This window comes from Lissotriton vulgaris, chromosome 1_1, assembly GCF_964263255.1.
Source record: "Lissotriton vulgaris chromosome 1_1, aLisVul1.2, whole genome shotgun sequence".
Lineage (NCBI taxonomy): Eukaryota > Metazoa > Chordata > Amphibia > Caudata > Salamandridae > Lissotriton > Lissotriton vulgaris.
Window position 1 is genome coordinate 1,487,870,517 of NC_141685.1, and position 27,315 is coordinate 1,487,897,831.

Consider the following 27,315-nt stretch of genomic DNA (forward strand, 5'->3'; position numbering starts at 1 on the left):
TCGGTCAGACGCTTGTCCGACCGACATCGGAATGAGCCCCTACATTTTGAAAAAGTACAAGTCACAAACAGTAGGAATGTATTTTTAGGAATTTCACATTCCTCTTGTTATGTAAAATTTCTGAAATTACACCAAAATGTAGTGCAGGACACAACAAGAAAATCCAGAACACGAGTAGCTGTTCGCTGCAATGGACGAGAAGAGGCATTTCACTCTAGAATATAGAACTAAATTAAAAATTTGCAATTAGCATAATTTTCCCCAAATGTCTAATTATGGGAATTTCACACACTTGTAACCCTTTCCCAAGACTGATAAGATGGTCATTTTGTCCAGTTCACAAAGGGTCCAGGTGTACGTGCTATCCCACCAAAGATGAAACCGACCAGACTCAAGTTTCTGGATTCTAAGCCACACACTGTGTAGACTGACAGACACCACTGAGACAGACAGTGTTGAAGCGGGTAATCTGAAAAGACAACAATGGCAAATCTAATGGTGTCATCGCGGCCACATGGTTTCAAGCCTCATCACACTGTCAAACAGTAATGAGACACAATCACAGGTTTGCAGAGAAGGGGTTTCCAGCTTAGTTGTGAACACTCTACATAGTTTGAAACCAATTAAACCTTCCCCAGGACATGCGAGGTGGCGTTAGAGGAGTTTCTTATTGCTGTGGGATAAGGTAGTTACTGTTTGGGCAGCGAAGGAGATCCAAATCTCCACTCGTCATTGCCCTGCCCACTTGCCAAGGCCACACCCATGTACACTCCAATAGTTTAAAGTATTCTTATAGGTTGGCAGTTCTGGAAACATGAGGAGGGTATGGACTATGGACTACCAGTGCAAGCATCACTACAAGGAGCGAACTATATTTACAGATCATCTGGTGGAACTTCAACCAGACTTGTGGCACAGTTACAAAGCACTTACACTTGACTCAGAAGTGGACAAGAGCAACACTCTAAAGAAACGCCACACTTGTGGAAGGCCCAATGGAACATGGAACCAAGACAAAGAGAGGCCTTCTGAACCCGATCCAGGTTATGCACTATAGCTGGGGATAGCTGTAATGTCTTAACAGTCTTGAGGTAGGATTTTTTTTTTTCAAAAACCTTTATTATTCACATTAGTGTCATACACGGCTCGTAGCCTACCACCTAGAGGCCGGCAGCATAGCAACATTAGGTCAATTGCACGTTCAGTCTCAGTGTATACAGCCAAATAGCCGACATCCCAGGGGCCCGGCGGCGTGTCGCACACAGAATATTCAATCGCGACCATCAGAGTCGAGTGACCCCGGTACTCCCTGTCTGCCTAGCCCCTGTGAGCAATTAGACCCTACCACTTCCCTCTATGAGGTATCCTAATGGGATCCAGCTTGTGTGTATGACCCCTTCAGTCTAGGACTGCACCCAACTAAACAAACCCTGAACTCCCCCCACCCCCTTCTCATTGTGCCCACCCCACACCCCCCCTGTCCTTCCTTGTCATTATCAACACCCTGCCATTATACCCTGCCCATGTTGTGGTGTTCTGTTACTGTGTAAGTTACCCGTCCTATTGTGTGGGACAATAGAATCCTGCTGTTCTGCTTGCCTGCTAGATGTAGACTCCTGTGGGTTCAGCCATGTGTTGTTATGTGATCTCCCTGCTGTCCACCCGACTCCGCCCCTCCGCTGCATGTCTGGGCCTATGTCTACGCCCAGCAGTGGTGTCTGTGTGGTGTGCTTCTTAGATGCCTCTCGCTGAGTCATTCGCGTCTGGCAGAGTGCTTCCCTCAATCCCCTCCTCATTTGCATCCTCCTCTGTATCCCTAGTACTCAGATGCGTCTGATACACGCCCCAAAAGTTCTTCGGGCGACTTGTGGGAGGCAGTAGCTCACTATAACATTCAGACTGCGTGCAGCAGTAAAACATGTCATATGCCCATCTCTTGGCCGTTGGGAGGGGCCCTCTCATCCAGCACATAGCTACCACCCGTCTAGCTATTAGCATGCCCATATCTGCCAAACGTCTTACTGCAACCGGCAGTCCTCTGGAGTGGCCTAGTAGTGCCAGTGCCGGATCGGCAGTCAATCCCAGCTCTAGAATCGTGCTCATCTCAGCGAATATGCTATCCCAGAATCTTTGAATTCCCAGGCACCACCACGCCAGGTGCATAAAGTCCGCGACTGTCTCAGAGCACTGTTCGCATTCAGCCGATTGCCGAAGGCCATACCGATGAAGTCTCTCCGGGGTATAATACACTCTTTGGAGGTATTTGAAATGAATAAGCCTATGCCTACCATTCAGAGACAATTTTCTAGTACTTGCACAGCAGTATCGACACATGCCGTCGTCTATCGTTATCTGCAGTTCCCTTTGCCAGGTCGCCCTAGCTTTCATGTATTGTTGATCTCTATGCGCCATGGCTATTCTGTACAACTTCGTGATTAGTTTTCGGGGAGAGACTGTTTTGAGGACATAAGTGAGTTCTGGTATCTCCGGCGGTTGCGCCAAATCTGGGCCGAGAAGTTCCAGCAGTGCGCTGCAAATCCTATGATATTGAAATCGGAGGAGTAAAGAAGCCTCGCTGCCCTCTGGGGCCACCTGCTCCCACGTCTTCACTTTGCCGTTCGTAAATAAGCCTCCTGTGCTCGTGATGCCCACCTTGCGTAGTGCTTGGACAACCCCTTTCTCTGCTAATGGTGCTAGCCTTAGCGTCCATTCAATAGGCATAATAGGGGAGTACAGTAAGACGCTGTCCCGTGCCTGCATTAGCGAGTGCCATGCATGGTTTATGGCAGTAATCAAGTCTAATTTGCCCGTTCTGCGGTCCACCGGTTTAAATATCGTAGCTGGGAGCGGAGTTGGATCTGCAAATAGTCGCTCCATGCGCACATGGGGGATTTGCGCACACCCGTGAATCCATGTGTGTAAGTGGGCTGCTTGTGCTACTCTGTAGTACAGCTCCATGTCCGGGGGGCCCAATCCACCCATCTCGTACAGGAGCGTGAGTTGGGTCCATTTTTCCCTGGGTTGTTTGCCTCCCCACGCTAGCTTGATCAAAAGCTGTGTCAGAGTTTTGAGAAAGACCTTAGATAGCACCATAGAAATGGCATTAAACAGAAATAAGAATCTGGGCAGTACTACCATTTTCATGATGGCTATGCGTCCCAACAAGGACAAAGGCAGCCTGCACCACGCCTCCACATCATCCTCCAGTTTGCTGTACGCCACACCATAGTTCTCTCTCAGCAGAATTTCCGAATTAGTGTGGAGCTTAACTCCTAGGTACCGAACCGGTTCCACCGACCATTGCAGCGGGTATTCCATGTCAAAGTGACCTGCCGCTGGGGTCAAGGGGAAAGCCACCGATTTCGTCCAGTTGATCCTAAGGCCAGAGAGTGAACCAAAGCGCACCACCTCTCTCAATACCGATGTGAGGTTAGCCTCCGGGTCGCGGACGTAGAGCAATGTGTCATCTGCGTATGTTGAAATTACTATTTTATATGTTGGGAAGTTTATACCTTCGTTGCCATGATACTCTCTAAGAGGACATGCCAGCGGTTCAGCTACTAGCGCATAAAGCAGCGACGAGAGCGGACAGCCCTGCGTGGTGCCTCTGCTTATCTTGAATGTGTCAGTGACCCTGTCCCCTATGCAAAGTCTAGCCGCTGGTTGGTGGTATAATGCCCCTATCATTTGCAGAAACAGCTCGCCCAGCTCCAGCCTCCGCAATACTCGGACCATGAATGGCCATTCCACAGAGTCGAAGGCCTTCTCCATGTCAAGAAAAACGGCTATGGCCTTCGTGTCCTGTCGTATATGTTGTATAGTGCCTAGCGCTGTTCGGATATTATAGGTGAGTTTTCTGTTAGGGATAAACCCGTTTTGTATCGGAGCTACCAACTCAGGGCTAGTAGCGCTAGCCGTGTCGCCAAAACCTTTGCATACAGCTTGGCATCTACGTTTAGTAACGATGATGGCCTCTACGAGCCACATTCATGCGAAGGCTTGCCCGGTTTGAGTATGGTTACTATCAACGCTTCCCTCATAGATTGTGGCATACTGCCCTCCACGCAAACGTCGTCAAAGAGTGTGGACAAGTGAGGGATTCATTTGTCCTGAAACGCTTTGTAGAAGCCCACCGTGAGCCCATCCGCCCCGGGGGCACTACCGGAACGCATACTTGCCAGTGCCTCAGATATTTCATCTTTAGTTATAGGCAGCATTAAAAACTCCCGGTGTTTGTTCGTAAGCATAGGCAATTGTATATGGCCCAGGTAGTCCTCCATGTCATCCGCGACACTTTCGAATCTAGTGGAGTAAAGTTCAGAGTAATAATTCCTGAACTCGCCTGCTATCTCAGCCTCGTCCGTGACTATTTCTCCAGAAGCCGTTTTTAGCTCAGAGATATGCAGTCTGCTTCTGGTGCCTTTCAGTATTCTGGCGAGGAGGGAGCTGGGTCGTTCCCCCTCTCCGTACGTCCGGGCTGTCGCATACTTCCCCATGTGTTGGACTTCCTTATCCGCCTCCTCATTATATTCTGCTATGAGCCTTTTTATGTCCTCTGTCACGGTTGCGTCTGGGCCGCTCTGCTGTTGTCTTTCTAATTCAGCTAACTGTATTTTTATAAGTACAGCAACCTTTGGCGGATAGATTTGATAACACTTGAGTGCTTGGACATGGCTATGCCCCGTATGTAGACTTTGAATGTCTCCCATACTGTTTGAAAACTGTCTACTGACCCTATGTTGGTTTCGAAAAATGTGTCTATCTCTTCAGCGAGTTCTCCCCGAAATTGCTCTTCCAGCAATGAGTACGGAGGGAAGCGCCATGTAAATGGCGGTATCCTCTTCAATGGGGACTCCAGCACCAGTAGCACAGGTGAGTGATCCAAGAGGGTACGCGTGAGAACTTCGCAGGCTTTGATGTGCCTTGTTGTTGAGGACGATACTAGCCAGTAGTCGATTCTAGTGTAGATATCATGGTAGGCTAAATAATGTGTGAAACCCCCCATTGTTGTGTGCCTGCTTCTCCATACATCAACTAAATCTAGTGTTAATAGCTCTGTTTGTATCGTTAACGCGGCTGCAGATGGCCGGCGCGATGGGCTTGCAGACATGTCCAATGCCGGGTCTAACGCTAAGTTTAGGTCCCCCCCCCCAAAGCATTTGTGCTACAGAAAATGCGCGGCATATCCGTGCTAGGGTGCTGTGAAAGTCTGGTGAGTCGTAGTTGGGGCCGTAGACATTGACTACTATAAGATCACATCCCTTCCCAGTGCACCGTGATATCAAAAAACGGCCTTCTGGGCCCGCTGGCACTAAGGATAATGTTAATTTCGATTTGGGGTTAATCCAGGTCAGTACTCCCCTGGAGTGCGTTGTAAACCCAGCTGCTGTAGTGTTGCCCACCAGGCCTCTACTGAGGAGCATTCTACTAGTAAGCGGACGGTGCGTTTCCTGTAGGAGTGCTAAGTCCACTCTCTGACGCTGCAAGTAATTTAAAACCTTTCTGAGCTTACGGTGGTCATTCAAACCCCGCACTTTCCATGTGAGGGCCCTAAACATCTCAGCCTCCCCGCTAACAGTCTCTTGGTTTGCTCTAGTCATCTCTGCGAGTATCTCGTTGGGCTAGTGTCAGCAGTTAGTTCAAGTCTAGTGTAGGCAGTGTGGTCAGGCAGAATGTGCAACACAACTCCCAAGTTCTTCCCCCCTCCGACTATGTGTGTCGTGGAACCAGTGCCCCTCCCTTCCTCCCTCCCACAGCTGACCTACCCCAACCTGGCCTGGCCGAACCCCATCCCACCCCTCATCCCGTTCTCCCGAACTCCCAATTGGAACATGAAAAACCCAGAGGTGCGTTGCGCGCTGGGGCCGAGGTCGCCTGTCTGCTTTAGCGATCCGGCATTACACATATCTCTCATGCCACACCCCCCGCCCCGCCACGCCGTATGTCATGCACCGTATGAGTGTTGATATTAGGCGTGTGACAATCAATCATATGTCCCCACCCATCCCCCCCCCCCCCCCCCCCCCTCACACCCTAGCACAAAGCTCAGGCTTTCTTATAGAAAACATTATGACATCAGCTAGGTCGCAACTAAGGCTCAAGGTCCCTTATCCCCCCCCTCCATCCCGTGTATTATAGAGCAGGGGGGGGGGGGGGGGGGGGGGGGAAATCAACAATGTGGGAGAACCATCGCCACCGGCGAGCCCTACCGCATCCAGTTACAACGGATATATCGCATCGCGCTGCCATTGCAACGCGACTATTACATCGCGCCCGTCTTCAGGGCGCATGCAAGTACATCGCAATAACATGTACATTGTGAACTATTACATCGTGTTGCACAATTCAATGGATACATTGTGAACTATGAGCACCGCGTTAACGATTGCTATAAACAAGCGTATTAAACAAGCAGCAGAATTGTGTTTAAGCATGAAAAGCAGAATTGCGTATTCAAGCAAAAATGAAAAGGAGAATTGTGTTTATTTAATTAAACAAGCGTATTCAAGGAGAAATGAAATTAAACAAGCAGCAGAATTGGATACATCGTGAACTATGTGCATTATTTTATTAATTAGAATTGTGTTTATTTAATTAAATATTAACGTATTCAACCAGCATTCGTGAACTATGCGCAGCAGAAACTCATTGGAGTTATACGTAGGGGGGGGGGGGGAGATACTCCCCCTACTCTGTCTCCCTCCACTCCCCGCTTCCCCTGGGGAGGCCTGACACCCCTCCCTCCTCCGTGTGACATTGTTAGTCTTTGCCGTAGGACTCCTGACAGCTCAATTTTCTCTCCACCACCCCTGCTTCTGTTTCATTTCTCTCCACCTGTCAGCTCGCCCATGTGTCCCCGTCTGTCAACCTCACCCCCACCGCCTGAGCATGCCTGCAGAGTGGTCTGCCACAGTGCCATGCCACTCTCCCGGTGTCTGCCAGCCCGTGCCCCTCCCCAGCGTCTGTCCGGTGTCACCTACCTCTCTCAATGTCTGTTAGTCTGTCCCACCCCAGTATCTCTCCCCCCCCCCCCCCCACACACTTCCTCCTTCTGTGGCTGTCATCGGCCGTCTTCCCTTCCCTCGCTGATTCCAGAGGCTGTCAGTCAATGTATTCACTCACCTGCCAGCTGCCAGCCTGGCCACAAAGAAGCCTCTCTTTACCAGCACTCCCTCCGCCCACCTGCTGCCAGAGCACCCAGCGCTGGAACCATTTTATTATGTTTGAGTTTTAGGGGTGAAGGGGGTGGGTGCTGGGGAAGGGGGGTGGGGGGGAGGAGGCATCCCTTTACTTTACACAGAAGCATCTTAGGATGGGGAGGTATGGGAGAGAAGTTAAATGCCACGGGTTAACTACTGGAACAGATGAGAGGGCAAATGATATACGATAGACATTCAAATGTCCCAGAGGTAAACATACATTAAAGGCAGACAGCGGCGATATGAGAGGGGAGGAGAAATGTAAATACCACAGCGGTGTACATTCAGAGAAGGACGTGCATCTCGGATATTATTTGAGTGCAAGAAGGAGTGGGGAAGCAGTAGGCTGTTCTCTGCAGGCAGTAGATGCAAGTATTAGCCCCTCAGCAGACTTATAGGAGGGCTGTGGACGCCGTGGACTCATGTAACCTGCGTCTTGTATGTTTAGAATTGGCTGGGTGCTCCCGATCACCCTTCTTGGGTGCTAAATAAAACTGTTGCTACAGAATACCATGCATATTGAATATATACCCCCCACCCCCCGAACAACCCATTGGCTATAACGAATTTGAATGTGCGGGCTAAACCATCGCGTTGTCATGTCGCGCGATGTAAGGTCGCCGATGTGACACGCGATACTATTGCATGGCCGCATTTGCGATGCAACATCGTGCGATGGTAAAATGGCCGATGTGACTGCAATTGCGATGTAGTGGCGGCGATGTAAATTACTGCGATGCAATTAAGTGCGATGGATCGTCATACAACCCTACCGCACTTTTGTCCATCACCATCATTCCTGTTCGTCTAGGCGGCTCAAGCTTTCTCCCTCTCCAGTGGAGTTGTCGACTCTGTTAGACTGATCTCTTGCCCAGTTCTTCAGTGCTCTCTGCAAGGCATTCGTGTCCGTGAAAATGTGCGATTGACCCTGCCGATTGACCCTGAGTTTCGCCGGGTACAGCATTGCATAGTCTAGGCCTAGATCATTGAGCCGCTTCTTGCATGGTATGAAGTGTTTGCGCGCCTCCTGTACCCTGGCGGTGAAGTGAAGTCTGGATACAATGAAATGGCCGAAGCCTCCAACTGCAGAGACGTTTGGGACATTGCTAACCGCAGAGCCGTGTCCCTATCCCGATAATTGAGGAGTTTCGCTATTATAGGGGGGGGGGGGGGGGGGGGGGGGGGGAGAGAGTGCCCGGACGCGGGCGAGGTCCCAGCGTGCGATTCGCCCTCTCCACCACAGACATTGCCTAAAATACCCCTTCTCCCAGCAAGGTAGTAAGCAGTCGTTCCACAAATGTTTCCATAGGTCCTGTTGAGGTGGTCTCCGGCAATCCTGTAATGTGAAGGTTACAGCGTCGTGAACAGGCTTCCAAAGTCTCCGTCTTGTCTTGTAGGGTTTGCAACTTTCTGAAACTTTTTATGCCCCACGTCCAGTTCCGTCTGGGCTTCTCCGACCTCGGTCACCCTTTGCTCCGTCATGTCAAGTCTTTCCGCGTGCTTGTCCAAGCGCTCTGCCATGCGATCCATCCTATAGGTCAGTGCATCTATTTTAGTGCCCAGCGAGGATATGCTAGTCTGCAACCCTTTCTCCATCAATAGCAGGAGTGTCTTGATGTCTGATCCCGTCTCCTGCTCATCATCCATTCGCGCTGTCGCCTTGTCTGCCACTGGCGATTCCTGTTGCTGCAAACGTCTCAGCAAAAAGAGGAGCTTACTCTGCGTTTTATCACCCTTTCCCATCTTGCCTGATTGTTCTTGGCGCTGTATTCTGTGCTTGACTTAGTACCGCTCTCGGCGGCCGCAGTTTAAACTGCTCAAGGTTACAGCTCCTCAGTAAACCTCTGGCGTGCGGTGTCGTGGGATCAGTGCGCAATGACCAACTTAAATTCCCAGAACTCTCAAGCGTGGATCGCCACTGCGTTGTTTTCTGCAGCCACGGAGTGAAGTATGTGGGTGTGCCCTCCCCGCTTGGGCCTCTATGCCACAGTATCAATGCCAACCTCGCTGCACTCCCCACGCCGTCGTTCTGCTCCACCACAGGTCTTCTCAGCCGCTCCATCGGCTTCCAGCTGGTCCGTCTCCGTCCCGCCGCTGGGGGGAGGAGGGGGGGGGGGGGCACCCGCTGCAGGTTCCGAGCCTCCGCGAAAGTTCTCAGGCCTTCATTTCGATGTTTGCCTACTCCCAGTGCTGTTCCTATGGCTCCACGGTGCTCCAGCACACTCTAAGTTCGAGGGATTCTGCGGCGTTCAATAAACAGTGCAGATCTGGGGGCCGATCTCGACACACACTATGCTTTTGTTTCTGTGGCTCCGCTGGGCGGCCGCTCCTGCCCACCAGCCCCCGCTGCCCCTGTAACGTTGTACCTGTGCTCGCCTCGGGGATCCCTCAGACATCCACTCCTCCTGATCTGCTGGGCTCAGTCCAGTTTCCGCCAGCAGCGCTCACTCCAGGCTCCCGATCTACCGCGTCTCTTCTCTCGGCACTACCTCTCTCACTGCTGTTCTGTCTCCGGGTGGGGGAGCCGTGCACGACCCCAGGTAGCCCCACTTATTGCTCACCGCGGCATTGGGCGGCAGCGTCTTGCTGGCTTCTGTGGATTCCGGCCGACTCGCAGGTCGGACCGCCACGCCTTGCCTGTCGCTGCCTGCACGTCGCGTTACGCTCCCCGGACTGGCTGTCTGCTGCAGTCCGAGGATCCCAGGCCTCCAGTTTCGCTGCAGGTCTCCGCCTTTTTTTCCCGTCTTTAGGCTCGCCGTGACTCGGCAAAGCGGGCTCCGCAGGTTCCCAATCGGAGCGGGTGCTCGGGGGAGGGCAGGGTGCAGTCGCGGTCTCACTTAGGTGCAGGATAATGAAGGATCTTTGAAACGTGTTGCCGGAGCTGTGGGCTCAAGCGGACATTACGGTTGCCGGCAAGCTCCGTCCCCCCGTTGAGGTAGGATTCTTTATTAATGTATGGAATGAATGAATAGTTTATTTCAGTTAAAAAAAGCCATGAATAAAAACACATTAAATCAATTTCGAGTACATTTTAAAAATGACAAATGCAATTGGGCAAAAGTATGTGGAAGACCAATCAGCGAGAAGCATTGCTAAAAGGCAGGATAAGTAAATTAACAGAAGATCTCTTTTAGGGACGCAAAAGGTACGATTAGCCATGGGGCATGAGGAGGGAGTTTAGCGTCCGAGCATGTACACTAGATGACTAGAGCATGGCGGGGCATTAGTACCTTTACTCCTGCATCGCGCTAACTACCATTCACTACAGCTTTTTAAAGAGACGAAAAGCAATAGTCATTAAAAGGCAGTTTTGACTAAGTGGTGCCAGTCTTATTAGATCTCAGCGAAGCAGTGAAGCAAAAACCATCCAACAAAGGAGCAAAGTACAAAGGCGCATGATGTGCTACCTGATAAAACACAGCAGGAGGCAGTGAGAGATGGATTTGGTCGCTTGTACCTTTGCTACTGGCTTACAGTTGCCTCCTGGAGCTTTTCGGCAGATTCCGTTAGCAATAATTGTAAAGCAAGAAGTTTATCATCTCTGTTCATAAACTTAATGACTCTCGTAATAATGTGGCTATTTCCTTTCAGGCAGAAATTAGTGCATGTTGATATGTTCTGACTCAGAACGGATATTGTGAAGCCAAAAGAGACCATTGTTAAATAAAAAAGTGCAAGTGCATAAGTAGGACTATGTATCTGGAAAACATAAGCTTCAGAATATGGGGACTCAGTCACACATATCATCAGAGAATGTTGGCCTGGTTGAGTTAACTCACAGTGCCCCATCTGAACCCAGACCCCTGGGTACCAAATTGCATCAGAAACCTTGAACATGACCACTTTTTTACTTTCCAAGGAAAACGTGGAAACAGATCTTACCCTTTCGTTGTTTACTTTTGCCTGCCTAAGGTAAATGCAAGAAATATATGAATTGGATTTTCAAACATTTATTGAAACAGTTGTATTCTTGTATAAAAAGAGCAGGCTATCGTACTTTGTAGGATACAAGTCAGAGTCAGCAGGTATGCATCTCAGTCACAGTGCGTCGTGTTCCAGGACAATCCGAGCAGAAGTGCTCCTCTGGTGATTGTAACACGGAGGCCATTTAAATAATGAAAGCACTATTTCAATCGTACTGTGTCAAAGGTGAAGAGCTGATTCAATGGTTAGTCTTGAGCCGAAAAGCTGTCTCCAACCAGACAACCAAATAAAAGGGCATAGCAGTCTATGTGCCTAAACTTTACAAAATGTATGAATAGCTTTATAATAGTGCTGGTTAAGAAATTAACTGCATGTATAATGATTTCTCAATATATTATTGTGTAAGCACAAAGCATTTAAAAATTCATCATTAAAAAATAATGTCTAGCTAAAAACGTGAAACTAAAATGGAGGCTTAGAGCAGGCCCTGCCGCATCCCACACCAGGAAGTGGGATAATTATTCCTCCAGGTTCTTGTGTAGACGATGCAACCTTGGCAGGTGTTTTGGGAGTCACTTTGGTCGGTGCTCCAAGGTTGGTATATTGCTAAAGTGGAGCTGCAGCAGCCTTATTTTATTGTAGCGTTTGGAATTATCTGCCATTTAGGTACTTTTGGGCCAAGGGTCAAGGAACGACTGGACAACAATGCACACAACAGCAAGGAACTCTTCAACATCGTCAAAGAGCTCTCCAACCCCAACGCCGGAAACAACAACATCACCCCATCACAAGACCTCTGCAACTCCCTCGCCACCTACTTCCACAACAAGATCGCAGACATACACAACAGCTTCAGCACACAGCCAACGCACCCCACGACCGCACCGGCACCTCCCACCACCACCCTCCGCGCCTGGACCCCGATCAACACCGAAGAAACGCAACGCACGATGAACTCCATCCACTCCGGATCTCCAACCGACCCCTGCCCCACCACGTCTTCAACAAGGCCGACGCCGTCATCGCACCCTACCTGCGGGACATCATCAACACCTCCTTCGACACCGCTAGCTTCCCGGAGAGCTGGAAGCCCGCCAAACTCAGCGCTCTACTGAAGAAACCATCAGCAGACCCCACCGACCTCAAGAACTACCGCCCCATCTCGCACCTCCCGTTTCCGGCCAAAGTCATCGAGAAGACCGTCAACAAGCAGCTGCCCGCCTTCCTCGAGACGAACGGATCCCTCGACCTCTCGCAGTCTGGCTTCCGGGCCAACCACAGCACCGAGACCGCCCTCATCGCAGCCACCGATGACATCCGAGCCCTGCTCGACAACGGGGAGACTGCGGCCCTCATCCTCCTGGACCTCTCCGCGGCATTCAACACTGTCTGCCATCGCACCCTAGTACAGCGCCTCAGCAACGTCGGAATCCAAGAGAAGGCGCTAGAATGGATCATCTCCTTCCCCGCAGGAAGGACACAGAGAGTCCGCCTCCCCCCTTTCAGATCAGAAGCCACCGAAGTCATCTGCGGCGTTCCTCAAGGCTCCTCGCTCAGCCCCACCCTCTTCAATGTCTACATGAGCCCCCTCGCGGCCATCACGCGCCAACACAACCTCAACATCATCTCTTACACCGACGACACCCAGCTGATCCTCTCCCTCACCAACGACCGCGCCACCGCCAGACCCAACCTACACGAAAGGATGAAAGATGTAGCCGAGTGGATGATGAACAGCCGCCTGAAACTGAACTCAGATAAGACGGAAGTCCTCATGCTGAGATCATCACCCTCCGCCTGGGACGACTCCTGGTTGCCCCCTGCCCTGGGCAGCGCACCCAAACCAACGGACCACGCATGCAACCTGGGCTTCATCCTGGACTCCTCCCTCTCCATGACCAGACAAGTCAACGCCGTCTCCCCATCATGCTTCAACATCCTGCGCATGCAACGTAAGATCTTCCGGTGGATCCCCACCGAGACCAGGAAGACGGTCACCCAGGCCCTCGTCACCAGCCGACTGGACTACGGCAACTCCCTCTACGCCGGAACCACTGCCAAACTCCAGAAGAGACTCCAGCGGATCCAGAACGCCTCGGCTAGACTCATCCTCGACATCCCCCGACACAGCCACATCTCCGGACACCTGAGAGACCTGCACTGGCTCCCGGTCAACAAGAGAATCACGTTCCGACTCCTCACCCACGCACACAAAGCCCTACACAACCAAGGCCCAAGATACCTCAACAACTGACTCAGCTTCTACACTCCCACACGCCAGCTCCGTTCGACCAACCACGCCCTCGCCGCCGTCCCCCGCATCCGAAGAGCCACCATAGGAGGAAGGTCCTTCTCCTACCTGGCCGCCAAGATGTGGAACTCCCTCCCGACCCACCTCCGCCAGACCCAGGACCACCTCACCTTTAGGAAGTAGCTCAAGACCTGGCTGTTCGAGCAGTAGCGGACCTTCCCCCTCCCCAAGCACCTTGAGACCCTCCGGGTGACTACTCTATGTCTGTAATCAACAGGTTTGGAACAGGTTTGTTAAGAAGACATTTAAACGGCTTTTGTGTTAAAGGCAGACCCCATAGCAATTCCACTTTGAGTGCTGAGACTCCACCTTTCAATGCCATTGTGCAGACATTTTTAAATGTGCTTGTTTGGCTATCATCTCATATTTGTACCTTAAGAGTCTCTGTGTCTGCGCTACGTAGGGAGAAGAGGTATTCCAAATTTCTTTATAGGATATGTGCAAACAGAGACAAACCTTTTTAGAGGAATCGCAAACGATAAATGACAACTTCTTTTAATTTCCCTTTTTAGCACCATATATTCTCTGCTGGACAAGAAAACACTGTAAAATGTCACTTGGTTTTAGGATAACTAAGTGATGATTTATGAAAGCTGAAGGTGTTTTACGTTATGACATCCATGATTAATTGTGCACAGTTTTCTTACTAAAAGCACAAGACAAACTGCATGCACACTTTATGAAAGGACCTATGTCATACCATTTTAACCTGATCTCAAAAAAATGCTTTTGAATCTACTTGTTCTTAGGGCTCTCTGAAAAAATTGAACAATGAAGGGAGAAGAAATCTCTGTATAATGAGACTACTGCAATAAATATTCAATGCTATGCAAAATGAATAACTTTTACAACACTTGTGATCCCATCAAATCTGTATTTGTATATAGATGTTTAGAAATTGCTAAAGATGTTTGGTAACAGAACTGCGCTATGGATTTTATCTTTTGTGCTCATATTTTGAAGCACACAAAGCTGGATTAGTATTGGGAGAATGCATGAAGGGTAACTGGTGATTTCAGCACAGCGAAAGAAAATTCATAACAAGTAGCATGGCACTATTAGTGGAGCAGGGTGCACAAAGACTTTTGTTTTTATAAAAGACCTACACTTCAATTAACTGAGAAGCACCATACCAACTGTTTGAAAAATCTGTGGGCCAGTCTAAATGTGAAAGTGCACATCAAGAGCATCAAAACAGAGAAAAGAAAGTTACTTATAATATTGGCGAACATATCAAAACTAGGAACTTTTTTTAGGATTATTTTTTCAGAATTTTGGGATGGATAGCGTATAGGGAAATAAACCTTTTTAGAGTTCAGGGACAGTTAGTATACAAGGGTAGTAATGAGTTTATAACTGTACAGGGAAAGGTAGAGTATAGGGATTTCAATGGCTGAGGGATGTTTAGTCTATAAGGTAGTAAGGAGTTGTTAAGGTTCCAGTATGGATGGGTATTCTTTTTGGGTAGTAAGGTTTTTGTTTTAATGAGTGCTGGGATGGGCAAAGTAAAATTAATTTATATTAAATAAAATACATAAAGTAAGAATTACAATTAAATTAATTTAAATTACATTTTTAAGTGGGGTTATTTTATTAAAGAAATTACAAAACAAATACCTTTAAATAACTCGATTCAGTTTTGGAATTAAAACACATGTGTGTGTGAATATGTTTGTGTGTGTGCAGGGACTAGAAATAATTCTTACAAACTCACCTGCAAAAAAAGATACTCCAGTTGTAATACAGCAACTCAGTGCGATGTAAAGATACTCCTGATATCCTTACTGCAATGTAATGATGTACCCGATTTAACAGCATGCGAAAATAACAACTGCCATTTTAGTAGATTTCACTAAGGAATTGAATATTCAGTTAATTTGAAAAGCGAACTATGATGTTAAAACTCCTTCAAGACTTATGAGTATCTGTGACCTGATTAAATATGAACCCTGTACATCCAAGATATAAAGGGAAATACCAACTGTTGATTAAAACATAGTTACACATGGACCTATACTGCACTTATAAATTAAACACTTCACAGATATGCATACAAGCAAAGCCTCACCTTCAGAAAACAGCTACAATCACAATTGGGTATTTGTCAAAAGACATATCAAAGCAGATCTGAAATCGTTCTGTCCTTCAAAATTAGACAGTCATATGTTATGTGAATAGTTAGAGCTCACTAAAATAAATGGAATCGTAGGTACCAGCGCAAAATGTGTGGACATATTTATTACTGACCTTTTATGCGCTATGAAGGTAAATCAGCAATGATTCTGCCCATTGCTTACATGAAAATAAGACAGACATCTGCTAGAAATATTGTTAAACACAGCACACACATCACAATGCATGTTTCCTAAGATGTGGCTGTCCTGGTACATGAGTGATCATTTTCCTATAGGACTCAAGTTGCTGATCCTCACAGCAGTCTACCCCGCCCTGTTAGTATAAAGCAATATTTAGTGATTACTAATTATAAATTGCACATTTCATAACGCAGTCAAGTGAGAGATTATGGCTAGACATTAATATTGCCACTTGATACAGAAAGGCAACTAATGATAGCATTTACAATAACAGATATGTGTGTTCACACTAGCCCCTGTATTTCCAATGGCTTACCTGTAACACTGGTAAGATAATTAAGTCCGTTTTGCATATCACACCAGGAACCATCTGCAGACACAGGTAAAATGCTCATTTTAATTATTCAAAGTGGAGTCAGTTGGGACTATATGTAACAAAATATTTCTGCTCATCTTTTAGTAGTTTGCTTTCACACTCATGGATAACACCAACCACAGCCCATGTTGCCAACCTACAGATTTCTCAAATAAAAACTAGATTTAGTATGCCACACACTACATTACCTCTTGTGGAAGACTTACAGCAAAGCCTGTAGCACCCAGCAATGAATGACGCATAAACTATACAATGGACAACATAGCTATGGCACAGCAGATTGTGTGTTTGGGCTTACAGGTTGTATTTGCTAGCTGTGAATTCTAATAATGTGGTGTAGACAGATGGGTGTAATTTCAAGAGCTGTGCACGACTCAAGCAAGAGCTTAATATCTGAACTGTTTTTATTCGAGTGTAGGAACACAAATTCACAGTGCACTGTCATTATAGGACAAACTCTATGACTAACTCACTCATCAAATGAATACAGAGCTGAAAAACAAAAGAAAACCCTGCAAAACAGACTAACTGGAACAATACTTCAACAGTCTACGCTACATTAACATTCATTACTAAGGGAAATAGGGGATGCGCCATACATACGGATAATGAAAGAGTAAAAAAAGCAAGAATTAAAAAGTGAAAGCAGGAGCACAGGTTTTAACAGAGGTTTTACAATGGAATGATGAGAGGAAAGCCGAAAGAGAGCAGGCAGGGGAAATGGAAGCAGCTGGCAGGCACATAAATACAGTGACAACAGGAGATGGAAAGGACTAACAGGATGATTGGGTGTTGTGGCAGGTCACAAAGAAATAAAAATGCCTATAATGATGACACTAATAAACAACTCAATGAATCGGTATTTGCTGACAAAACGAAAAATTGATATTTCTAGCATTTATTGTTAGGGAGAATGCCGTCATCACAATTTCCAAATTTGAGAGAAATCTTTAACTTTTTTCACATCCGAAAAAAAACCTGAAATGTAAGAGGGTATTCTTTCTATTTTAATATATAGTGGTGAATGAGTCACTGAGTGACTCTTTTCAACCTACATGCAGACAGCTGCGTACTATGAATTCATCTTTGTTGATTGGGTCAAGCCGTGCTCAGGGGTTTCAAAGCAAAATCTAGATTGAAAGCAGGTTATTAGTTGAAACCACTTTTGGTTTTATAGTTGAATTACCTAATTTATCAGGAGATCGAAGTTTTTTCCCCTGTGAAAGATGTTAATTGATTTTGCTTTGGACTATCTATTTAAGGCCTCAAACTTCAAACAACTGCCTCATTGAGAGTGTGGTTACCGGCACAGGAGGCAGAATCATCTAATCCTTAGCACAAGGCATTAAATCTACAACTTCCTTGACTGAGCATGAGCTTGTACTATTCTTCAGAGTGTTTTGCAGGAGAAGGTCACCATTGCAAAAACTGTCCTGGTTGTCATGGGAGAGTACTAGGTTTTTGAAGGCTGTTACAGCAACAGAAAACACATTCAAAACTTTGTCTCAACCTAAAAAGTACCTTCTGTTAAAGTGCAGATTTTCTAGATCACCTGCACCATCTTTGTCATGGATCACAGACAGTCAGTGTTGTATTTCTCAGAGGTGGTTCACCAGCTCACCTGTGTACCACAGTGCCCCGAGGTTAAGAGGAGCCTGCCATGACACCAAAGAATCAGCAGTAGGCTTGCCAATATCACTAAGTCTGGATCTCAGGGTTGTCAAGAATCCGGATGGTATAAGCAAAGAGGGACATCTGTGTGGCATCCTATTCCAAGATATGATTAATTGTCTTACTGTCAAATGTTACTGACTCTACTTTGTTGGAAAGGTTGTGCACCAATGCTGCGTCTTGGAGCACATCCGTTTTACACTTCATGTTAAAGGTATGATCGAAAGTCTTTGGAATTGCAGTAATGACGCTGCCAAATTGTCAGGTGAAAAAATATGCACTCTTAACTAATGATACCTTGTTGATCACAAAGACCCTGTAGAATTCCAGTCTCTCCTGAACAGGTTTTCTGATTTTGCTTAAAAGATACCTAGATGTAAATACAGCCAAGACTACGTTTCCAGCTCTCAATCATCGTCAATCGTTTCAGGCTAATATTAATTTGGAGGAAACTTTGCTAGAAAGAGTTTATGAGTGAATATCCGAGTTGCTGCAAAACATCTTTGTCTAAGCAGACTGACAAGAGTATGCTTAATCTGGAGCACTGAACAAATGGCACAGAAAAGTTTACAAGCAGATTTAGTAGTAGTGCAGCCTCACCTGCACTGGAGGTCTAACAGGCTCAGGCGCAATCAGCTGTTTTGTATGGAGCATATATATGGGGATTTGCTACAATGAACAAAGTGGTAGTAGCAGAGAAGCAATTCTAAAAAAGATGCTGAAACTACTATACAATGCCCTGCTTGGCCTGTGTTGGTATAACTTGCTGTTTTTTAAACCTTTAGTCTCTTGCACAACCTAGACCTCTCCCATTCTGGTCTCAGATTAGGTTGAAGAAAGCCAAAGGACCATTTGAAGCTATTCTTTGTTAGGCTCTTCACATGGGGAATGCCAATGGCCTACCTCAGCTCTGCTATGTTCTCATAACCCTTGAACAACTGGATTGTCCCAGTGCTGGATTAGTCTTGGTTCTATTAGTTCCATGACCTCCAATACAATTTAAAAAAAGATTAACGGAAACATTTTTAATATAGGACACTTGCGGGGTGATCTTACCAAGACTGAATTTCAAATTCAAGTTTTCAAGTTTAGCTACACATCATTGAACCACAATATGCTAAACTATTGTACTGGACACTTAGGCTGGGCATATTGCACTTAATGACTCAGCTCTAAACAGTCTTCAGAGTTGAGAGTGAAGTTTTGCTATTCGGGCAGCACTACTGCAGAGACTGAAAGCTAATTCCTATTTTACCTGACATCAAAAAGCGAAAATGGATTGTTCCAGCTCTTGAAATTATAGGAGTCCAAAACTATTTAGTAGCATTTCTCATATGTAATTCTGACATCATGGGCCTTTTAGCATATTCTTTGACACATTTCCTGCTATCTGCTTAAGGACTGAGATATAGGTAGTTATAGCTAGACTTATGAGGGGAGTTATCTATACAAGGTAAAAAAGTATACCAGTGTGAGAGCACAAGCACTGAGGAGGGTGCTATACTGTTCTTTACATAATTTTGCACTTGAAAAGCATTAAAAAAAATCACTCCCCTGGACAGAGCAGTGCAGTGTGGATGAAGCTTGTAAATGTCATTAGGATTTGCCTATAATATTCATTCAATGTACCAGTTTTATCATACCTAATGTTACTAATACCCCAGTAATTAGAGGTCCTAGTAATGATCCATTTGTACCACACTGAGTATTTGGGAGCATGATACAACACCTGGCACGCCTACTGACCCTTACTCTAACTGAAGTTACAACGCTGCTTCTGATTTTGCTCACAACTACGATTAACAATTCTTCACAAACCTTGTTGCGATGGTAGTGTTACAAACAGTTTTTGTCAAAGCATGAACGGTATTTGGTCAGAATGGTTAAAGCATAAACTGGCTTGAAGTAAAAAGGAGAAGTAGTAATATTACTTTGGAGGCCAGCTTTTAGAAGCAGATTCGGGTTCCGCCACTAAGCGTCAAGGCACACATCTGACCAATACGTTACAATTAGTTAAACGCACATCTCAAAATTATTTAACTTAATTTACTGCAGGTGCATAACAGTTACATGCCATGGATCTTTAGACAAATGTCTTACCCCATTCCAGTGAGGCACAGAGGTGTAGGGCAACATTTTGTGGAGGTGAGTTGTCTCTCGGCTTATTTTTCTGTACAAGGAGGCTGACAAATAAATAAAGACCATTATCCAGTTACTGCGAGATGAATATACAAATGCATTTGCACACTTATCTTAAGCCCTCATAAAACTCCATGCCTTAGTAACTTCCCAACTGCTTTATTTTTGAGCACAGACATTGTGCCAAAATTACTTTGTCATCATTTCACAGCCCAGTTGACTACCTTTTAGAGATGCAGAGATTAAGAATAGATGCTGATATTGTATCACTAGATATTCTGTCCTCACTCAGGCATTCGCTCCTACTTTGTTTTTTAAGCAAATGAAGTCACCAAATGAAAGACTTGGTTACAAAAGCAGTGTCCTGTAAGAAATGGATAATTTCCAGCAGTGCTGAATTTGTAAAAATAAGTAAGAACAATGTTAAATAGTGCAGATACCGAAAGTTTTTCTTCGGAGGTTGCCGGGCCCTTCCGCCAGTGGAGCTATCAACTTACAGCGAAAACCTAAGGTGTTTTTGAGGGTGTCAGAAATGGCTGAAGGGGTCACATAAGACATATGGCCACTTAGATAATAACTAATTATAGGATCTTTATTATCCTAAAAGCTTGCAGCAGAAAAGATTTTTCAGATGATCAAATCTCGAATTGTACACATTAATATTTGATACTCCATGTAACCATGAAATATCTGTGAAAAAGTGTTTAATTTATTAGAAAATAATGTTGTTTAAATTAGCATAACTAGCCCGCATATTGCCCATACATTCATTTTTAAGTTGCTGAAGAAAACGTGGATTTAAAATTGCATGAGCAAGTTTCCTACGTGCTGCAAAACTATGTCCTCCAATAGTGCATCAGCACAGCTACGAGTCTTGCATCTGATCTCTACGTCCTGCTGCATTTGGAAAAATATTTGTGTTCCTTATAGGCAGACCTTCTGCCATTTTTAATGGAGGTGCCTGGCTCTCTCACAGTATGCTGGCTACAATCCACAGTACAGCTCAGTCTGTTGCCTGTTATGATAATTTGATGGTTTTAATAATTTCTCACCTTTGTTTTAGCTTGATTTAAATTCACTAGGAGAGCTCACTTGCAGGCTCCGGGGTTGCTAGAACCCAGGTACGCGTTTTAATTTCCCCCACCTGTGTCCGGCTTTGCGCTGCAAAGTGTGGTAAGCCACGCCCATGGACACGCCTTTGGCCCATGAAGGGCCATTTAATCACTCCAATAGCGCCTCACGCGTGCCAAAGGCAAGCCCGTATCTCACTGAGCACTGGTCCCCCCCTGTCCGTTTTGGACCGCCTTGAGGATATCCCCATTATCTATGGGAAGCTCTCCTGGCGCTAATTTACTCTGGCAAGTGTCCTATCCCACATAGCTTTAACATTGCTAACCTTGATCTCAAAGGTACCACTACATGTTCCACTAGTAACTTCCTACTCAAATTGCCTCAACCGACCCATATCTGTTTAGTGGCCTTATCCAATGCCCAATCTACCCACCCTGTTAATCAGTCTCTACTGCAAAGCGTGCTACTTAATGAGAGGTCTCTTGTAAAGCACAAAACATAATTTTATCTTCTTATGGAGGAATACGTTTTTTCCCTTGCCTTTATTACAGAAACCTGAGCAGATCCAGCTTCTGACCCAGATCTTTTAGAAGCCATTCCCAAGGGCTATGATATATGTAGGCCCGGCAGACCACTCAAGCGCGTGGTGGCCTAGCACTTATTCACAAATCCAATCTAACAGTGCTTTGTGATCCTTTACCCTCTTCTTTCTGCAAAGCTCTTGTCTTCAATCTTTCAAAGGCATTTTGATTTATTATCCCCCTGGATCATGGGCAATCTTTGCCCAAGATCTCAGTATTCTGATGGAGGCTAACATACTCCACAATGATTACACTGTGTTCTGGGACTTTAACTTCTACCTTAAAGCCCGGCCACTGTCGCCCTTCTCCACACAATATCCACCCTAGACCTCTCTCAATTGGTATGTGGCACCACGTATTTTGCCGGCCACACTTTGGATGGCATTTTTACCAACAATGACTACTTAAACTTGTCACACTCCCTTCCATTAGCCTGGTCCATTCACAATTCTATTTTCTTCCAGATCTCCACTAAGTAGCTACTCTCTCGATACTGTCACGCTTCCCAAGCGGGTTCTTATAGTTTATTGCATAAACTGACCCTTCTACTCTTGCTACCTCTCCAGAGAGCTCTCATCCCATCTTTTCCAACGACCAAGATGAAGCTGTTGCCCAATACAACCAGTGGCTATGATTGGCGCTTAGAGACCCCTGGTTTATAACGCGCTATACAAATCAAATAAATAAATAAATAAATAAATAAATAAATTAGCCACCTTTACGATGGCCACCCCTCAAGCCGAATAAACCCACAAGGAATACACCCTTCGCCCCCTGGTTTTCAGATGACTTACGAACTTCTAAACAGACTTGCAGAAGGCACAATAAAAATCTGGCATTGTAACTATGATATAGAAGAAAAGGCTAAATACAAGTTGTGTTTAAGCATCTACAAAACACAAACCTCTAAAGCTAAATATTTTATTGAAAAAATTGAACTTGCCAAGAATTCAACCAAATAACTCTTTCGAACAGTTAGAATGCTTACAAATCCATTGTGTGAAACTTCCCCTAGGCTTCCTCAGTTAGGTCCCAGCTTTTCCACCTTCACACCACCATCCATTAACACCATTGCAAGACTGATTAAATCAGCCAGATCCGGATCACTGATTGACCCTTGTCCCCTTAGGGTCGCCTATCTGATTGCAGATAACCTGGCTCCGGTACTCACTGATATTTTCCAACTCATGTTTCAGCAGGGGTTTTTTCCAGATGGAAGGGAAAAAAAGCATCTGTTTATCCTCTTCTTAAGAAACCCTCTTTGGATCCATCATATGCAAATAACTATTGCTCTATATCATGTCTCCCTCTACCACTCTACCAGCCAAGATCGTTGAGAAAGTAATGAAGTCTTAACTGAGTTTATTCAATCTCATAACCTACTGGATTACACTCAGTTTGGGTTCCGTTCAGACCATAGTATGGAAACAGCCCTAATTAAGGCTAGCAAAGAGATTAGAATAACCCTAGATGCTGGTGGCAAATCTGCCTTGATATCCTCGATTTGTCGGCGCCATTTACACCATTTATTACAGCAAACTGTTATCTCGTCTTACTGAGATTAGTGTCACAAGTTCCTCCTGGGACCTACTAAGATCATTCTTAAAATCACGTGACAAGTGGTCAGTCTGGACAACTATGTGTCTGTGCCTTTTTCCCTTCCCTGTGGTGTCCCACAGGATCTTCGCTTAGTCCTACGCTTATTAATATTTACATCACCCACTTAGCAACATTTATCAAATCTTTTGGCTTCGCACTCACATCATAGTGATGCTCAAATCATGGTCTCTCTCAGCAGTGACGGACCAGATTGGAGTACTTGCTTCTGCAATAGCTTGCGGGCAGTCAGTACTTGGATGACTGAAAATTGCCTTCAACTTAATTGTAGAAGGACCGAGGTCCTGCTTTTTGGCACCCATACTTCATTCTGGACCCTCAACTACTGGCCCCATGAGCCGGGTAGTCCTTCAACACCAGTCAGTAAAACTTGCAATATTGGATTCATAATTAATGATAAACTTTCCTGCATAGACCGAGTCAACGCAGTTTCCTCCAAAGTCTTCTATACACTCAAATTTATAAAAAGATTTTTCATTCCATCTCAACTTCAACAATCAATTGATTTGTCTCTTGCCACATCCAGACTTGCTTACTGTAATGCTCTTTATAAGTTCGTTCTCAATAAGCTGCAAACACTTCAAAACGCTGCAGCACATCTTCTCGTCAATATCCCTAAGCATCAGTCTGTGTCTAAACACCTTAAAAGTCTCCATTGGCTGTTGATTAAACAGAGTTATGTTCAAGGCTCTTTGTATTGTTTTGAAAGCCCTGCATGACAGAGTTCCTGAAATTCTGAAAAACAGCCTCTGCTGGTGCATTCCTAAGAGGGCATTAAGATGTGACTTTGTTAAATTTGTGTCTAACCCCAACCTCAAGAGCACGGCCTGGGGTGGCCGCAGCTTTATGTTCAGTGCTTCCACTGCTTGGACTAGTCTACCACTCTACATCAAATCTTCCACCAACCTTCTTACCTTCAGGAGATCCCTTAAAACAATGTTATTTAATACAGTTAAACTTAATTGTCCCTTTTCGCTGCACTCTGTAGATAGCGCCAAGATGCCCCTGGGCATTTGCTGCACTCAATAAATACATATAACAAGGCAAACATGTGTGGTGTGTGCTATATAAATGGTCATTATAACCTCAGAATTTATAATTGGTGGTAGAAGTAACAGGATCCTACTTAGACGAGGGCTTTGACCGGTTTAACTTAGATATAAAACCCCATGTGGAGCAAAAATGCAGTCATATTCTGGGCACGAGTGACCTAATTTATAGCATAGTGCAAGATGATCCACATGACAGTGCTATTATTGAACTGGTGAATAGCATTTAATTTGTTGTAAAATCTTTGGACATGCAAGCTGGTTTATGGCACGTGCTCATATCTATGTCCTAGTTTTCCACAGCCACTTTTCTTAGGATACATTGGCAGGATTAGAATCTCTTCTGAATGATATCCGGTGGCATTCCCCACCTGCTGCCAGCTCCGCTGTAGGCACTGCCGCAACACCAGTTAAACTAACATGACCACCAGGTACAGGGATTAGAACATCTTAGTCCCTCCTCAAGACATGTCTTCTCTATGTCAAACTTTTAAAAATACAGAATGCCGTAGGTTCTGTATTAACCTCAATGCTCTCCAGTTTTAATACTTTTCAGGCAAAAAATTAAGACTTGATCTCCTTCGATAATTAAAGCTACAAAAACCTTTCTTGCCTTACTATGAAAATAAACTCTTACTCACCCAAAACGAGGTGCACAGGACATACTGTAATAGAAGCCTGTTTAAGCTGCAGCGCAATCAAATCGCAAAACTGGTAGCATACACTTTGTAGAAACGTAAGTTACTGGTGTCAAGTAAATACTTTAATTTACTGCCAGGCACATTAATAGATAGACCCATGAACACGGCAGCTCCTTGACAAACGCAATTAATTCATAACTACAGTAATGATAGGGGAACTGTGATGCCCCGGCGTGAATGGTTCTGTGTTATGAGACTTTCAGCTCTAGCCATAATGACTCAATCTGGACCCTTGCCAGTCATTGCTCTGCAAATACATGGGAAAGGAGTCTGGGTATCCATATGACAACTCTCCTCATCAACACCAATATTGCACAGGTAGACAATTGTCCTGTATTTCAAAAGAGAAGCAAGGGACTGCTGGGCTTGATATAATGGTTTTACTGTGTCGCTGAACAAGTCTCAGATCAACCCACTATCTCCCAAAAATAAATATTAAAAAAATTACAATGTATGCACCACACTTCAATCAAAGGAGACCTTCTGTAAATGCCATAGATCAAGTTAACCTCATCAAATCCCTCAAACTTACAGAGTGATCCTCTAAATATAATACTTTTGTTTCTGCGACCAATGATATATTCTGAGGTTTTTACTGTCAGACCCAGTCACAAACGCTGAAAATTTGCAATGGAGCCTGAGGCTATGACACATCTACAATAGTCATAAAAATAGTTTCTTTCAAACAGACCGTTTCAAAAGAACAAAAACAGGCAGTAAGAATACAAAATAATTGAAAATTACCAATTATGAATTCTTGCATGGGATCAAAGGTGTGGCACGTCGACGGATTATCACAAATCCACTCAGCCACCTACATTTCGGGGGAACAAAATATAATGTATATATTAATGAAATGGCATATGTGAAATCCTTGTAAAGAAAATGTGTTAACAAGCGAATATATGTTTGCCTTTTTGTGTGTACTCATTGCTTATTCATACACTTGTGGAGGATGCATTCACACAGAAAAGAAACCAAACACATTTAATGTTAAGTGAAAATGGTCTCATGAAAACACACAATAATGACACATTTTCAAAATGGTCTCTTGAAAAAAATTGACTTTTTCAGTCTACTTAAGCCCTGAGGGACAAACCACCATTCAGAAAGCAGACAGACAAGCCATCTAGCCACAAAGAACTTGTACCTCAGGAGAAATCCCCACTTTTAGGGCTCGACCTCTGCCAATGCGCAAGCATTGCAGATGTCAGGACATATTGGAGCTTATCCAGAGCTTAACTAAACGGGCGATTTGATGCTGTGCCCGTGAAAAAGCGCATGCACAGCATCAAAGCCACCAGCCTCCCTCCACAAGCTTACCCCAGCGTGTGCTCTGGCATTTCTCCTCCCCTAATTATTCACTGCCCACAGCCGGCCGGCACATCAAAGGCTGCTGCTCACCGTGCGTCTCGTCACCCTTACTCTCCCCTATTCTTCCCTTCTTGCCTCTCCCCGCCCACCCCTCCCAACCTTTTCCCCACCACAGCAATGCTGAGGGCTTGTTATTTACTGCACGCTTTCACTTTATTTTTTGCACAATGTTGGCAGCCACTGCACACACCACTCATGGGATGCTGCTCTTCTCAGTCACCGTTTTTATACTGGTCTTTATGTACTTCGACTGCCGACTAAAATGCATAAAAAGTGCAGTGCAATAATGAGGTGTCCTATAGCACGTAACGACGTGACGTGATTCGGTGGCAGGCAGTGAGCAAGGTGCCTTGGCAGACACCTCTGTTATCCTAACAACAAAAGAACCGGGGGTCTATAACGGAGCTTCGAGTACTCCGAGCTGCTGCAAAACTCCTACATAAGTGAGTTAGGCGCTAATAGAGCTATATAAGTCTCTATATCAGAACGTGTGCCAGGACAAACCTGTCGAAGGACCTACTGAGATTGTTGGTAAGACCCGTACAGAGATGTGTTGGATTCCCATCAAATAGGTATGTAGATCAAGTGTTCTCATTTGGTCATCCAAAAATGGGGTGGTATGTCTCTTGATCAATGAGACCCATCCATCGCCCTTACTCAATTGGGTCGCACCATCAATCGCTAAGGTACCCATGAACAAATGATAAAGATGGGATCGAGTGCAGTGCAAAAATCAAAAGATGTGCGAGTTAAAAACAAGGGGTAAAAGGATCAATAGGCGAAAAACTCTAATGTATTTTGTCCTTTCCCTCAAACAAACAAGAACAATGCAGAGGAAGCAGTCTAAACATATAACTGCATTTACAAGGCCTGTTACACAGTGGCTTAGTGTAGCAGGTTTTGCACTATGGGTGAGATCTGCCGACCACCGGTTCAAATTCAATGAACCTCTTTTGTCTTTTAGAAGGCTTTGAGAAGGTGAGTTCC

General features: G+C 45.4%; 1 protein-coding gene across 1 annotated transcript in view; it reads right to left on the reverse strand.

Annotated features, from left to right (window-relative positions):
• GSAP (gamma-secretase activating protein) overlaps nucleotides 1-27,315 on the reverse strand; it is a 764,805-nt gene that overhangs the window by 235,971 nt on the left and 501,519 nt on the right. Inside the window, exons 17-19 of the mRNA XM_086967359.1 lie at nucleotides 25,699-25,768; nucleotides 19,897-19,979; nucleotides 16,066-16,119 (exon numbers count right to left, since the gene is read on the reverse strand). Coding sequence (XP_086823485.1) covers nucleotides 16,066-16,119; nucleotides 19,897-19,979; nucleotides 25,699-25,768 — 207 coding nt within the window. The remainder of the gene's footprint in view (nucleotides 1-16,065; nucleotides 16,120-19,896; nucleotides 19,980-25,698; nucleotides 25,769-27,315) is intronic.